The 16147-nt window shown below is 44.7% G+C and overlaps 1 protein-coding gene and 1 non-coding gene across 23 annotated transcripts in view; one reads left to right on the forward strand and one right to left on the reverse strand.

The window, feature by feature from the left end:
• ttn.1 (titin, tandem duplicate 1) overlaps positions 1–16147 on the forward strand; it is a 173208-nt gene that overhangs the window by 22712 nt on the left and 134349 nt on the right. For all 22 annotated transcript variants that reach the window (XM_041068717.2, XM_055504775.1, XM_041068719.2 and 19 more), the window contains exons 11-32: positions 1608–1787; positions 1941–2083; positions 2179–2321; positions 4986–5213; positions 5292–5533; positions 5609–5841; positions 5939–6103; positions 6201–6369; positions 6566–8256; positions 8341–8619; positions 8762–9028; positions 9195–9467; positions 9551–9814; positions 10067–10327; positions 10415–10675; positions 10766–11029; positions 11115–11375; positions 12581–12841; positions 13034–13294; positions 15407–15548; positions 15631–15799; positions 15896–16127. In XM_041068717.2, coding sequence (XP_040924651.1) covers positions 1608–1787; positions 1941–2083; positions 2179–2321; positions 4986–5213; positions 5292–5533; positions 5609–5841; positions 5939–6103; positions 6201–6369; positions 6566–8256; positions 8341–8619; positions 8762–9028; positions 9195–9467; positions 9551–9814; positions 10067–10327; positions 10415–10675; positions 10766–11029; positions 11115–11375; positions 12581–12841; positions 13034–13294; positions 15407–15548; positions 15631–15799; positions 15896–16127 — 6389 coding nt within the window. The remainder of the gene's footprint in view (positions 1–1607; positions 1788–1940; positions 2084–2178; positions 2322–4985; positions 5214–5291; positions 5534–5608; positions 5842–5938; positions 6104–6200; positions 6370–6565; positions 8257–8340; positions 8620–8761; positions 9029–9194; positions 9468–9550; positions 9815–10066; positions 10328–10414; positions 10676–10765; positions 11030–11114; positions 11376–12580; positions 12842–13033; positions 13295–15406; positions 15549–15630; positions 15800–15895; positions 16128–16147) is intronic.
• Positions 4740–4858, reverse strand: LOC114847869 (5S ribosomal RNA). Its single transcript, XR_003784300.1, has one exon. It is a non-coding gene; the product is annotated as a 5S ribosomal RNA (ribosomal RNA).

Consider the following 16147-nt stretch of genomic DNA (forward strand, 5'->3'; position numbering starts at 1 on the left):
TTGCAGCTGCTGTAAGGTCAATTATGCTAAATTCAAAAGTTAATAAGAAATGGTCAGATAACAGAGGGTTTTGGGGAAGAACTATTAAATGATCAATTTCAACCCCATATGTTATGACAAGCTCGAGGGTATAATTAAAACGATGAGTGGGTTCATTTACATGTTGAGTAAAACCAATAGTGTCTATTAAGGAGTTAAAAGCAGTGCTGAGACAGTTACTGTCAACATCTACATGAATGTTAAGGAGGTGTTATTTAAAGTGGTGGGTTTATTAAGTAGGAACAGTAGTAGGGAAACAGTGTTGATGTGAGTCCCAGGGCACGTGGGTATAAAAGGGAATGAGTGGGTAGACAGGGTGGCAAAAAGGGCTACAGAGCAGGAGGAGGTTGTGGAACATGTTAAATTGTCAAAAGGTGAAGCGAACGGAGAGTGTGAGTGAATATTGTAATGGAGTGGCAGGACAGTTGGGATAAGGAGGATAAAGGATGGAAATTGTATAGAATAAAAAAGACAGTGGGGGCAGGTGAAGGACTAGGTGGGTGGGGTAGAAGAGAACAGGTCATTTTAGGCAGATTAAGAATAGCACACATATCTGAAAAGCAAGTAGGTCGGACAGAGAGAAAGATTGTTGATGAGAGAAGAGACATTACTTTTTGAATGGACTTGGGTTTTGTTTTCCACATTTAATGGTTGTCCTTATCATTTTTTTTCTTGCACCCATGGGTTTTTGGATCACCTGTAAATACGGCACCTGGTTTTTGCAATGCGCTTGGGCAGAATAAACTCACCATCTGCGAGCAAACCATCATTCCCTTGGTTGTTTTTGAACGTTGTTCCACGTCTCGAATGAGCAGTCAGAGCTTACTCACAACACCTTTAGATAGAGCCTTCCTCTATGTGAGTGGCAAGTTCAGTTCAGACATAGCCTGGCAGAAGAAGCTCACTCTGTGTCTGGTGGTTCTGGTGGTTTTGGTGGCCATTGCTCTGTGACGCCTGTCAGAGAGGAGGAGTTTAAACAGTTTATGTTTGGGGTGTGTGGGGCCAGCAGTGATGCTGACAGTCTGTTTTCTGAGTCTGGCCTGATACAGGTGCTCAGGTGCTGGGCCTTTTTGTGGACAGTGTTTATGTGTGGGGCCCACTTCTGGTCCTGGGAGATTGTGGATCCAAGGAACCTGAATGAACTCCACAATAGACACTGTGTTATTGTGGATGGGGTGGGCAGGCAGTTTTTCCTAAAATCCACTGACATCTCCACCATCTTGAGAGTGTTGAGCTCCAGCTGGTTCTGACTGCTTCACTGGACCAGCTGTTCTGTCTATGCAGACTCATCACTGTCCTCGATCAGCCCAATGATGGTCATGTTGTCTGCACTGACACGTGGGATCAGCGACAGTGAGCTGGGTCAGTTTATGGTGGAGTATTCCAGGGGTGATGGTATCATAGGCTGAACTGAAGTCCACAAACAAGATCCTGAAAAGAGTATGAGCCAGGGAGATCCTAGTGCTGCAGGATGTCATAAACACGTGTGGAAATGTTTTGATCAAAACATTTCCACAGCTGCTTTTTTCTGCTAAACAGTTAGGTTGTAATAACATTTCCATTTTCAGTGTATGTGAAGCCAAACATGAGTCTGAAGCTGCTGCCACCGCTCCCTTCTTCATCAAGACACCTTGCGTCCAAAAGTTGGTGGAAGGAGGAAGTGTCGTGTTTGAATGCCAGGTTGGTGGGTGCCCCAAACCACACATCATTTGGAAGAAGAGTGGCATACCACTCACTACTGGATATAGGTATGTTGCATGCTTATTTGCTTGATGGAAATCAATAATTTAAATCAAATAAATCAACATAGGATTCATTGAGCCTGTTATGTTTTTCTAAAGCACAATGATCATTATTGTTTGGTCGTATTGTTTGGTTTTGATCTATATTCACTTTGTTAGATACAGAGTTGCTTATAAAAAGGAGAATGGCCAATGCAAACTGGAGATCTCTATGACTTTCTCTGATGATGCTGGAGAATACTCCATTTTTGCCAAGAATCAGCTTGGAGAGGTCTCAGCCTCTGCCAGTCTGCTGGAGGAAGGTACAAAAACCTCTCAATTAATTACCAGAGGACACTCCGGACTGAAATAAGAATGATCCTTCTCTTGAGCTGACAAATATTTTAATTGTTAACAGAGGAATATGAGGCCTACATGAAGATACAGGAACCTACCTTTAAGACTGAAGTGACAGCCATGGTAGAGGAGCCCAAAGAGGGAGACGTTCCTCCCATTGTTACTTCAGCAAAAGACCCGACCACCACTGTGATCTCCGGACAGGTAGGAGCATCATTAGCCACAACTGTCTATGGACATGCCAGGCAGGGTTGCTCTAGGAAGCTTTAAAGCTTTATGTAGAGCCCTGGAAGGCTGGAACACACACACACACACACACACACACACACACACACACACACACACACACACACACACACACACACACACATATATATATATACCATCCATCCATCCATTTTCATCCGCTTATCCGGGGCGGGGTTGCGGGGGCAGCAGTCTGAGCAGATAGTTCCAGACTTCCCTCTCCCCGGACACTTCCTCCAGCTCTTGCGGTGGGACCCCAAGACGTTCCCAGGCCAGCCGAGAGACGTAGTCTCTCCAGCGAGTCCTGGGTCTTCCTCGGGGCCTCCTACCGGTGGGACATGCCCGGAACACCTCCCCAGGGAGGCATCCAGGAGGCTTTCGAACCAGATGCCCGAGCCTCCTCAACTGGCTCCTCTCGATGTGGAGGAGCAGCGACTCTATTCCGAGCTCCTCCCGGGTGACAGAGCTCCTCACCTTATCTCTAAGGGAGCGCCCAGCCACCCTACGGAGGAAGCTCATTTCAGCCGCTTGTATCCGTGACCTTGCCCTTTCAACCACCCCGGTTGTCCAGTCCAGAGGAACTGTCCCCCTCGTCCACACGATGTTGCAGAGGCGTGTCACCCAAGACAGCCCCACATCATCCAGAGACTTGAGGTACTCAGGACGGATCTCATCCACCCACGCTGCTCTGCCACCGAGGAGCTTACTAACTACCTCAGTGACCTCAGCCTGGGTGATGGGCGAGTCCGCCTCTGAGTCCCCTGCCTCTGCTTCCTCAGCAGAAGGCATGTCGAAGGGGTTGAGGAGATCCTCAAAGTACTCCTTCCACCGTCCAATAACATCCCCAGTTGAGGTCAACAGCTCCCCACCTCCACTGAAAACCGAGTTGGTAAAGAACTGCTTCCTCCTCCTGAGGCGCCGAACAGTTTGCCAGAATCTCTTTGAGGCCGAGCGATAGTCCTCCTCCATGGCCTGCCCGAACTCCTCCAGGCCCGAGTTTTTGCCTCCGCAACGGCACGGGCTGCAGCACGCTTGGCCTGCCGGTAACCATCAGCTGCCTCAGGAGTCCCACAGGTCAACCATACCTGATAGGACTCCTTCTTCAGCTTGATGGCGTCCGTTACCTCCGGCGTCCACCCCCGGGTTCGGGGATTACCACCACGACAGGCACCAGAGACCCTGCGTCCACAGCTCCGAACGGCCGCATTGACGATGGAGACGGAGAACATGGTCCACTCAGACTCTATGTCCTAACCTCCCTCGGAATCTGGTCGAAGCTCTCCCGGAGGTGTGAGTTAAAGGTCCGTCTGACAGAGGGTTCAGCCAGGCGTTCCCAACAGACCCTCACAATACGTTTGGGCCTGCCAAGACGTTCCAGCCTCCTACCCTGCCAGCGGATCCTACTCACCACCAGTTGGTGATCAGTTGACAGCTCAGCCCCTCTCTTCACTCGAGTGTCCAAAACATATGGCCGAAGGTCAGGTGAAACGACTACAAAGTCTATCATCGACCTCCGACCTAGGGTGTCCTGGTGCCATGTGCACCGATGGACACCCTTATGTTCGAACATGGTGTTTATGGCCAAACTGTGCCTAGCACAGAAGTCCAATAACATAACACCATTCGGGTTCAGATCAGGGAGGCCGTTCCTCCCAATCACGCCTCTCCAGGTATCACTGTCGTTACCTACATGGGCATTGAAATCTCCCAGAAGAACGATGGGGTCCACAGTTGGAGCGCTTTCCAACACTCCCTCCAGAGACCCCAAGAAGGCCGGGTACTCCACACTACCATTTGGCCCGTAAGCACAAATGACAGTGAGTGACCTATCCCCCACCCGAAGGCGCAGGAAGCGACCCTCTCGTCCACCGGGGAAAACTCCAACACATGGCGACTTAGCTGGGGAGCTATGAGCAAGCCCACACCAGCCCGCCGCCTCTCACCACAGGCAACTCCAGAGTAGAAGAGGGTCCAGCCCCTCTCAAGGAGTTGGGTTCCAGAGCCCAGGCTGTGTGTGGAGGTGAGCCCGACTATTTCTAGCCGGTACCGCTCGACCTCCTGCACAAGCTCAGGCTCCTTTCCCCCCAGTGACGTGACATTCCATGTCCCAATAGCCAGATTGGTTATCCAGGGATTGGGTCGCCTAGGCTCCCGCCTACGACTGCTGCCCAATCCACTTTGCACCGGCCCCCTACGGTTCCTCCTGCGGATGGTGGGTCCACTTGAGGGCGGCCCCACGTTACTCTTTCGGGCTGTGCCCCGTGGGAATAGGCCCGGCCACCAGGCGCTCACATACGAGCCCCAACCCCGGGCCTGGCTCCAGGGTGGGGCCCCGGCTGCACCATACCGGGCGACGTCTCTGGCCTTGGTCGTCTAAGCTTACAGCACCTGGTATTCCCAGGCGGTCTCCCATCCAAGTACTAACCTGGCCCGACCCTGCTTAGCTTCCGAGATCAGAGGAGATCGGGCGTGCTCAGGGTGGTTTGGCCGTAAGCATATATATATATATATATATATATATATATATATATATATATATATATATATATATATATATATATATATATATATATATATATATATATATACCAAATAAATTATACCATCTCTTCATGTCTGCAGGAGTTCCACCTTTCTGCCATTGAGCAGAGGATTATTCAGGAGCTAGAACTTGACATCATGAAGATTACCTACAGGGAGATAGTGACAGAGGATGGAGAGCTGATGGTGACTGCCACCCCCACAGAAGCTATACAGCCTGATTTTGACACTACTATTAAAAACTACAGGATCATGGAAGGGATGAGCGTCACATTTCACTGCAAAATGTCTGGAATGCCTCTTCCCAAGGTACTAAGGTTTTTGATAACTTTTGATTTACTTTTTGTAATAAATATAGTTCCAAAGAGGAATATTGTGCTCTGGTAGATTGCATGGTTTAGAGATGGTCAGCGGGTCAAGCCTAGCGATCACTACCTGATGGAGACTCTTCAGGATGGACGGGCCAGTCTTCGTTTACCAGTTGTTCTGCCGGAGGATGAAGGTGTATACACTGCCTTTGCTACCAATGTAAAAGGAAATGCTGTCAGCTCTGGGAAGCTTTATGTCGAGCCCTCTGAGGCTAGAACACCCCAGAGATTCCTGCCACAACCTGCAGTGCAGAGAATCAGGTAATGTTTCCCTAAGAAATATTTACCATATAAGGTCCACGTTAATGGCCATAAATATTACCATAAATATTACAGGTCCACATCTCCACGTTCTCTGAGCCGCTCACCCGGACGTTCCCCCAGCCGCTCACCCGGACGTTCTCCAGCTCGTCGTCTTGATGAGACAGATGAGGCTCAGCTAGAAAGACTCTACAAACCTGTTTTTGTCTTGAAGCCTTCCCCATGTAAATGCACCGAGGGGCAAACTGCCAGATTTGACCTGAAGGTTGTTGGCAGACCAATGCCTGACACTTACTGGTTCCACAATGGTATGTACAAATTACACAACGTGGACTGTATGCAAGATGCAATTCTTAAAGATTTTAATGTCTCATAATAATCATAACATGCTTATCCCATTCTCAGGACAACAAATACTTAGTGACTACACCCACAAGATAGTAATTAAAGAGGATGGTACTCAGTCGCTGATCATTGTCCCAGCAATGCCCCAAGACTCTGGAGAGTGGACGGTCGTTGCTCAGAACAGAGCTGGGCGTACCTCCGTGACTGTTACACTCACTGTTGATGGTAAGGCTGCACTGGTTTTGATTTTAGATGAACTAAATTAGTTTTAGAAGATGATAACTGGCTTCTTACAGGAAACCATCCTCCTTTCTTTTCTTAGCAAAAGAAACCCTGGTGCGACCACAGTTCACTGAGAAACTGAAGAACATCAGTGTAAAGCAGGGCACTCTGGTTGAGTTGGCTGTTAAAGCCATTGGAAACCCCCTGCCTGATATTGTCTGGCTGAAAAACAGTGACATCATCACTCCACACAAGCATCCACACATAAAGTATGTTGTATGTAATATTTATATAGTATTTTAAGAGTGATACTGTCCTTTTGTACCTAGATTTTTAGTCTTTTTATAATCTTCTGGAGGCAGCACATTGCATTTAGATTTGTCACAGTGAAGCAGAAGTATTCCTCTTATTAAAATAATGTTTCTATTAACAAATCTAAATATTAAATTGCTTCTAATATTTTAGCATTGACGGCACCAGGGGGAAGGCCAAGGTCCAGATTTCCTCAGCAGCTGGCTCAGACAGTGCCTGGTACACAGCCACAGCCATTAACAAGGCTGGTAGAGACACCACTCGATGCAGAGTCAATGTTGAAGTGGATGTTGAACCTGAACCAGAGAGGAAACTCATCATTCCTAAAGGAACATATAAGGCGAAAGAGATCGCTCCTCCAGAGGTAGAGCCTCTTCATTTAAGGTATGGTCAGGAGCAGTGGGAGGAAGGCGACCTCTACGACAAAGAGAAGCAGCAGAAGCCACAGTTCAAAAAGAAGCTGACTTCTGTTCGCATGAAGCGTTTTGGCCCAGCTCATTTTGAGTGTAGACTGACTCCTATTGGCGACCCCACCATGGTAGTGGAGTGGCTCCATGATGGCAAACCCCTGGCAGCTGCAAACAGGTTGCGCATGGTCAACGAATTTGGCTACTGCAGCCTTGACTATGAAGCTGCTTATGCTAGAGACAGTGGTGTCATCACCTGCAGAGCCACCAACAAGTTTGGAGTTGACCAGACTTCAGCTACCCTGATCGTTAAGGACGAGAAGGGACTCGTTGAGGAAACACAGCTGCCTGAAGGCAGGAAAGGAGCTCACAGAATTGATGAGATTGAGCGATTGGCTCATGAGGGAGGACCATCTGGAGTCACTGCAGATGAAGAAACAGAGAAGATGAAACCTGACATTGTCCTCCTTCCTGAATCAGTCAGAGTTTTGGAGGGCGACACAGCCCGGTTCCGCTGTAGAGTGACTGGTTATCCAGCCCCCAAGGTTAACTGGTACCTCAACGAACAACTTATCCGCAATAGCAAAAGATACAGACTTCGTTATGACGGTATTTACTACCTAGAGATCACTGAAATCAAATCTTATGATTCAGGAGAGGTCAAAGTAGTGGCAGACAACAACCTTGGTTCTGCCGAGCACACTGTGAAGCTAGAGATTCAGCAGAAAGAGGACTTCAGAACTCATTTGCGTCGTGCTCCAGAGGCCAAAGCAGCTGAAGCCATGCCTGAACCTGGAAAAACACCATTTGAGGTGGTAAAGGCTGAGAAATCTGAGGAATCTCAGCTGAAAGAAGTGATTAAACTCAGAAAGGCCCAGCGAATTGTTCATGAGAAAGCTACAGAGGAGTCAGAGGAGCTGCGGAGCAAGTTTAAGCGCAGAACTGAGGAAGGCTATTATGAGTCCATCACTGCAGTGGAGCTCAAGTCACGCAAAAGGGATGAGTCCTATGAGGATCTGCTGAAAAAGACAAAGGAAGACCTGGCTCACCGTGCCAAAGAGAAGGAAGAGGCTGAGAGAAAGAAAGAGGAGGAGCGGCAACATATTACAGCAAAACCTCTAAAGCCAGAGAGGGTCAAGCTCTCAGCCAGCATGGAAGCTCCCAAAATCCTGGAGCGCATCACTAGCCAGACAGTTGCACAGGGCGACGAGGTAAAGTTCAGACTCAGAGTTGTTGGCAGACCAGAACCTGAGTGCCAGTGGTTCAAAAACGGAGTTCAGCTGGAAAAGTCTGACCGTATTTACTGGTACTGGTCAGAGGATCACGTCTGTGAACTGGTCATCAGAGATGTAATAGCAGAGGATTCTGCCAGCATCATGGTTAAAGCTTTCAGCACTGCTGGGGAGACATCAAGCCACGCTTTCCTGCTGGTGCAAGGTAACTTGTAATTTTGGAAATTGACCAGTAGTTCCACAATTAAGTTATATATTTTCTGACAGGTGTTGTCTCTCCTTCTTGTAGCTAAACAAGTCATCACTTTTACTCAGAAGCTAGAGGATGTAGACGCTAAGGAGAAGGACACAATGGCTACTTTTGAGTGTGAGACCAACGAACCTTTTGTTAAGGTCAAATGGCTGAAGAATAATGCCGAGATTTTCTCTGGGGACAAATACAGGATGCATTCTGACAGAAAGGTTCACTTCCTGTCTGTGTTGATGATTGAAATGAGGGATGATGCAGAATATTCCTGTGAAGTAGTAGATGAAGATGTCAGAACAACTGCAAAACTCAATGTTGAAGGTGGGTTACTAAAACATTATCAGCAAAGGTAAAATTTGATAAATATATCAATACAGAGGGCACCCTGGTCACTGATTTACACACTGCGCATCCAGTTAAAGTACAGACCACAACGCTCATTTAATTATTATGCCATCAACAGGAGCCCCACTGGAGATCCTGAAACAACTAGAGAGTACTGAAGTTCCAGAGACGTATTCAGGAGAGTTTGAGTGTCTATTGTCCCGTGAGGATGCTGAAGGTATCTGGTTTTTTGAAGACGAGCTGCTCTCTCCCAGCAGTAAGTATGTCATGACATCTCGCCGTGGAAGACACACCTTGTCTGTCAAAGATGTCAAGAAGGAGGACCAGGGCAAATACACCTTCCAAGTGGGAGTGTTCAAGACAAGTGGCTCACTGAGGATGAAATGTAAGTTGCTGAGTCAAACATTATTGATTGTGCTTTGGCCCAAGTTGGCCATTTCTGATATGGGACATATGATTCTGTTTTTTTTTTAGTTCACAGAATACTGCAACCTGTTGTGATTAGTGTCCTGGTTTTATAGTGGTCAAACGAGTTTCTCTTGGTGTTTCAGTGCGTCCAGTGACCCTGATTCAGCCTCTGTCTGACCTGACAGTCTGTGAGGGTGATATTGCTCAGCTGGAGCTTAAGTTCTCCCAGGAGAATATTGAAGGAACCTGGATGAAAAACGGGCAGCCAATCACAGCCTCCAACCGTGTGCACATTGTTATTGACAAACAGGTCCACAAACTTCTAATTGAAGACACCAGCAAGGATGACTTTGGAACATACTCCTTTGTTGTTCCTGCTCAGGAGATCTCAACTTCTGCAAAGCTGGCAATTCAGAGTAGGCTGCCTCAGATGCACATCATTTATTAGATATTCACAAATATAATTGTTACAAATTGAAAAGGTCATTTTGTGTTGCAGCTATTGGGATTCTTATTCCACTGAGGGACAGTATGGCTGTTGAGGGCACAAAAGCTGTTCTTGAGGCCAAAATCTCTGCTCAGGACATCAGCTCAGTCAAATGGTACCATGACAACCAACTGCTGGTTCCCAGCGAACGGGTCCAGATAGTAGCAAAGGGAGTCAAGCAGCGTCTCGTCTTTACCAGGACCTATGCTTCAGATGAAGGACAATACAAACTGGTTGTTGGCCGTGCCGACACCAGTTGCAAATTAACTGTTGAGAGTAAGTAACATAAAGTACGATTTACGCATGTGCTGACCATTGACCATGTGTAGACCATTATTCAACTGAACTTAATTTTGTTTGATTTGGTTTCTATTTAAAATCATGCAGTTTCTAAATAGCGACATTACCTCACCTGCTGGAATTAAATCTTGTTTCTAAAGCACAACTTTTTCATTGTTTACATTTGCATTGTGTACAGTACTTAGTTATGTTCAATGAAACTGCCTAATACCTGATCCAACTCAACAGCTGTCCAGATTGTGAAACCCATAACAGACAAAGAGTGCTCTGAGTCAGAGAATGTTACCTTTGAAGCTGAGGTTTCTCACCCGGGCATCGATGCCTTCTGGACCTTCAAGAGGCAGTCACTTAAAGCTGGACCCAAGTACAAGATGGAGTCCAAGGACAAGTACCACATGCTGACAGTTATAGAGGCAATGAAGGATGAGGAGGGCGAGTACATGTTTGCCGCTGGTGAGAAGATGTGCTACGCGGCACTCACAGTCACAGGTAACTCAGACCACATGCTTCCAAACTGATCATAGTTGATGCATAGCACTAACCAAGCTCTTATATATTGTACCCTCCTATTACTAGGTGGCGCTATAAAGAAGCCCCTGCATGATTTGGTGGTAGCTGACTCCCAGACTGCCGTGCTGCATTGTGAAGTAGCCAACCCATCAGCAGAGGGAAGGTGGCTGAAAGACGGGGAGCCCTTTAACTTGAACGAGAATGTGGTAAGCGAGGTTGACGGTGCTGTCAGACGCCTCGTCATAATCATCACCAAAGCCACAGATATTGGAGAGTACACCTATCAGGTCGCCACCTCCAAGACCACAGCCACCCTGAAGGTTGAGGGTATGTCCAAGTTTCCTGCCAGAACCCTCAAATCTCCATTTACAGATGTCTGTAGGCATGTGTGTTTATAATCAATGCTTGTCTTCACAGCTGTGAAGGTGAAGAAAACACTGAAGAACTTAAATGTGGTCCAGACTCAGGATGCTGTATTTAGTTTGGAGCTGACCCATGAGGATGTGAGGGGGGCACAATGGATCAAGAATGGTGTGGAGATCCAACCCAGTGATAGATATGAAATTAGCATTGAAGGCACAGTTCACACCTTGAAGATCAAGAACTGCAACACACAGGATGAGTCTGTTTACTCTTTCAAACTGGGAAAACTGTCAGCAAATGCGAGGCTGAACGTTGAGAGTAAGGGCACTTATTTTAAATAATCCTAACACAGTTCTTCACACATTTACATTCATGCAATTTATGATAAAATATTCCCCCACAGCTATCAAGATGTTGAAGAAGCCAAAAGATGTGACGTCACTGTTGGGTGCAACTGCTGTGTTTGAGGTTGGCATTTCGGAAGACAGCATCCCTGTGAAATGGATGTTCAATAATGTGGAGCTGAAGCCAAACGAGCACTACACAATACTCTCTGAGAAGAAGACCCACAAACTGATCATCCTAGATGTGGACAAGAGCAAAGAGGGAGAGTACACCGCTGTGGTGGCCCACCTACAGTGCAGCGCTCACCTCTCCGTCGAGTGTAAGTGTTAGCAACCTTTGGAAAATCTAAAAAACTCTGAAAATAACCAACAAGGGTTGAATTTGTGTTTAGGACGTGATGCTTTATTAGTCAGCGTTTAAAGGTACAGTATTGGCTAACCCTACTACCTGTTACTGTCATCTACTGCTAGTAATGTTTGTTCTAAGAACGTTAACAATGTTTTGCACACACATTTATGTTATTCAGCTAACATAGCTGCTGGCATATTGTTTCTTGTGTGATAGTTGTGACAGTAACATTCAACTGAAAAAGCTAACCTAATCAATGTTAGCCTACTGGACAAGCTCACATCACTGTTTGTCCATGACTATAAAACCATGTGTCATATCTTCTGAAATATAAACTTGAAAACCTCTTATGTTGTCAGTGTCATTGTTTGATGTCAATGGTATTTCTTCATCTGAAACCTTAAAGCATACCAAACACACATGCACTCTGAGACAAACACGATATGACAGGCTAATGAGATGCTCCCTATAAATATAGAATAAGCTGCATTTGTTTGTTGTTTGTCAGTGTCTGCAACACGTTTCACAGTTGCAGTACACCACCTTTTGACACAGAAACATTATAGACATGTACTGACATGTACACATGACCAAGAATGAATGAGTATCTGGCCACCAGTCTCTGTACATGCACAAGCAGAAATTTCAGAACCACCAGTTTAAGGAATGTGCGTTGGACTGTGGAAGGAACATGGAGAACCAGGAGAAAAGCCACTCGGGCTTGGAGAACATGCAAACCCTACACAGCTGCACACAGGACTGCAGCTTCCGACCCCAACCCCTCCTGCCGGGAAACTGCCACCACATCATCCAGTCCGAAATGTGAACTGCTGTCGCACTGGGCTCTCTCTGAAAGGACGATGATAAGACTCTAGATACAATGACGTGACTGTTTGAGTTGGTTGCATCGAATGAGACGGACAATCCTTTGATGCCTCCATGTTTGTTCTACTTATTGTGAAAATGCTTCTTACTAAAAGGCATGAATTATTTTGTATCCGTAACCACAAAATGCTTTAAAACTTCTGACATACGTTAGGTGTTATGGAGTGAAATGAATTAGTTATTCATTATTAGTCGCTTGTTTTTATTTTTGCACAGCATGGTTAATGGTTGACTCCTATACCTAGCTGTTCCATGTTAACTCACATTTTTTTTATTGTATTTACCCCTTAGCTCTACAAGTCACCAAACCCATGAGGAGTGTGGAGGTGGCAGAGACCCAGGTGGCCACATTTGAGTGTGAAGTTTCCCACTTCAACGTGCCGTCCACCTGGCTGAAAGACGGCGTGGAGATCGAGATGAGCGAGAAGTTCAGGATCGTGGTTCAAGGGAGACTCCACCAGCTGAAGATCATGAACACCAGCAGAGACGACTCAGCAGAGTACACCTTTGTCTGCGGGAATGACCGAGTTTCTGCAACGCTAACCGTCAGCCGTGAGTTTGTGGAGTTTGTGTTAATGGAAATTAACATATTTAACTCAATCAATTTTACCTCTTATATCCTTAAAATATGCTTTGTTAAATTTGCTGTTACATTGCATCTGAAGACGAGTGGCAGCCAGCAGTATGGTTGTGTGAAAGCAATGACAGTCTCAAGGGATTTACATCAGGTTTCTTGTTTTCCAGCCATTCTGGTTTCAACAATGCTGCAGGACCTAAACGCTCAAGAGAAAGACTCAGTCACTTTTGAGGTGAACCTCAACTATGAGGATATCACATATAAATGGCTGAAGAATGGCATGGAGATTCGATCCACTGACAGATGTCAGGTTCGCTGCAAACAGCTCACTCACACTCTGAGCATCAGGAATGTTCACTTTGGAGACAGCGCAGAGTACTCCTTCATGGCCGGCTCTGCAGTTACTACGGCCAACCTCTATGTTGAGGGTAAGATGATAACAGAGAGACACAGTGGGAATGACCCTGCACTCAGTGACCATGCCTAAAATTTGGACTTTATGTAATTTCATTACATTTTATCACATAAATAGCAGGTAAGAGGTGACATTTAATGTAAAGTCTTTCAGTCAGGTTAGACTCATGCCATTAAATTACATAGTTTAAGAATAAAGGATTGCATAAAGTTAATGCAATTTTACACATAAACCTTTTGGTTTTTTCAGACATCTGATTTACAGGAGGATGAGGAACTCAATATATTAACTATTAAATCCGTTTATGGTTGTGTGAAATAATAGACATACTTCATTGATTTTTATAACTTAGGTAACAATTAACAATCACAGGGCTAATTTTTAAGTACACTATACTTAATAGCACATACAGTAGTAGCTTTCATTTAAGTACTCAAGTAAACTTTACTTTTTTGGTTATTGATCCAAACAAATCACTAGACCCTACTTACTCCACCTTAGTAAATTTTAATCAAAATGCATTTGCATCAATACTTACTATGACGCACATTTATGTAAGTTATATTTAAGTAATGTTTTATTAATTGCTTTATTGTTTCAAAATATTTACTACATTGTACTTATTGCACCTTAGTATTTTTTATTTTTTTATGTAACACACCTTCTTGTGTTATATATTAATGTTAATAAATGGCCCTACCTGTTTGGTGCGTCCCACTGGTGACACAGATCGCAGGTTCAGTCCTCTCAGAGAGAGGAAGAACAGTGTAAGGAAAAGACAGCATCACTCTTTCTGTTATGCGTAAACTCTTCTCCCTTATGGTGCAGCTTACAAAACAACACACACCCATGAACACTTCACTAATTTAATTCCACCAAACTTAGCACACTAATCAACTCCTACTTTTAACTATAACGTTAATAACCATAATTTTTCCCATGAGCCTCAGCGGCTCAGGGCGGGTCTAAGCCCCTGGACTGCTACAACATCTTAGATAAAGTGTACAAATGCATTTCATGTACTTAAGATTAACAAGTTTAACACTTGGTCAGTAAGAATACATTTCTGACATTAAATAATACCACAAATCCTATAAAAATAAACAGTTTGTCTTAAACCTGATACATATTACAATTTTACTTGGATAAAAATACAAATAATGCACTGATTTTTCTTAGAGGCCAACTGTCCATTGTATGTGAAAATCTCCTGCCGCTGAAGTTAAGATCTGTTTTGAGTGCAACCTTTTTCCTTGCTGAGGGTTGCCAGATTTACTTTCATTCAAGTCAAATTTTCTTGATTTACAAGGTTTTTAAAACAATGAATTATCTTAATTACTATTACTTGTTATTTGTATGCAAACTTTACTTGGACAAATGATGATACTCAATCATCAACTTCAATGTATCATATTAAATTCTATACATAATTTTAAAGTAAATATTGGAAATGGTAAATATACTTACACAGGTTAACAGTATAACATCAAAAATCATTTTTGATTGGTTGTTTATGAACACTGAAATATAATATGTAAACAAAATTCAAAGTTATACAGTTAGTACTTCATTACTATTGCTTTTGCTATAAAGTACCAACTTCAGTAGTGTTCAGGTGGCTCAGTGGGTGTGGCTTCAGTCTGGGAAACAGGAGTTTGACAGTCCGAGCCCAGGTGACTCACTTTTTTTTTTCATTTTCATGTATACAGTACTTAAAAATTATAAATATGTTTTATAAGGTGCAAGAATATTTTTTTGAGTTTGGCATTGTATGACAGTCCAAGTTTCTTGGGTATAGGAGCTCTTGTAATAGTCATGGTGTCATTGGTGCTTCCATAATTGCTCATGCCTAGGCAATACAAAAGTAAGTCTAAATCCTACCTCACCAGAACAGCTACACTGTTCCAAAACACCCGATAAACAGTTAAAACTCTCAACTCTCAAAGGACTCAACCGCCCATGACAACTAGATATGTGTTTCAGTTGGATCTCTAGAATCCTTTAAAGCAACCGCTATGCCCTTCCTCGGAGAGGCCTCCATTATGGTTTCAAATTGCAATTTGCAGTCATGTCAAAATTGTGCTTAGTTATTTTATTTATGTGAAAGTTTTTTTTTCTGTTACAGCACGTGTGGTTGAATTCACCAAACACCTTAAGGACCTGAAGATCACAGAGAAGAAGAGGGCGACTTTTGAATGTGAAGTTTCTGAACCAAATGTCCAAGTGATGTGGATGAAGGATGGCCAGGAGCTGGAGATGTCTGACAGGTATCATGCCCTTCATGCTCATGCACACTTAATTTACATCTGAAGTCTGTCTTCCTCAGTCTTGTACATGATCTTTCTGCAGTTATAAAATGACCTCAGATCAGTTTGTTCACCGCCTGGTTCTGCCATCTGTACGCCTGTCTGATGCTGGAGAATACACTGCTGTGGCTGGGTCCAGCATGTCCAGGGCCCATCTTGGAGTGGAGGGACGGGATGTCAAGATTGCAGAGCCTGCTAGCAGGGACATCACTGTGGGTTTACATAGGAGCAGATTATGGCATTCTATATATAGGATATAATGTGTAAAATATGTTATATATGCTACTTTCTTTAATTATTTTTTTCAGGTTGTTGAGAAACAAAGAGCAACGTTTGAGTTTGAGGTGAATGAGGATGACGTGGAAGGTCGTTGGATGAAAAATGGAGTGGAGATACAGTTCTCAGTGGAGGAACGATTCAGCTATGTCACCATCAGGAAGCTTCACCGTCTCACCATCTCAGAGACCTACAGGAGCGATGCTGGGGAGTACACCTTCTTAGCTGGCAAAAACAGAAGCACCATGCAGCTTTACGTCAGAAGTAAGAACATGCAAACACAG

The sequence above is a fragment of the Betta splendens genome, chromosome 21 (genome assembly GCF_900634795.4).
Source record: "Betta splendens chromosome 21, fBetSpl5.4, whole genome shotgun sequence".
Lineage (NCBI taxonomy): Eukaryota > Metazoa > Chordata > Actinopteri > Anabantiformes > Osphronemidae > Betta > Betta splendens.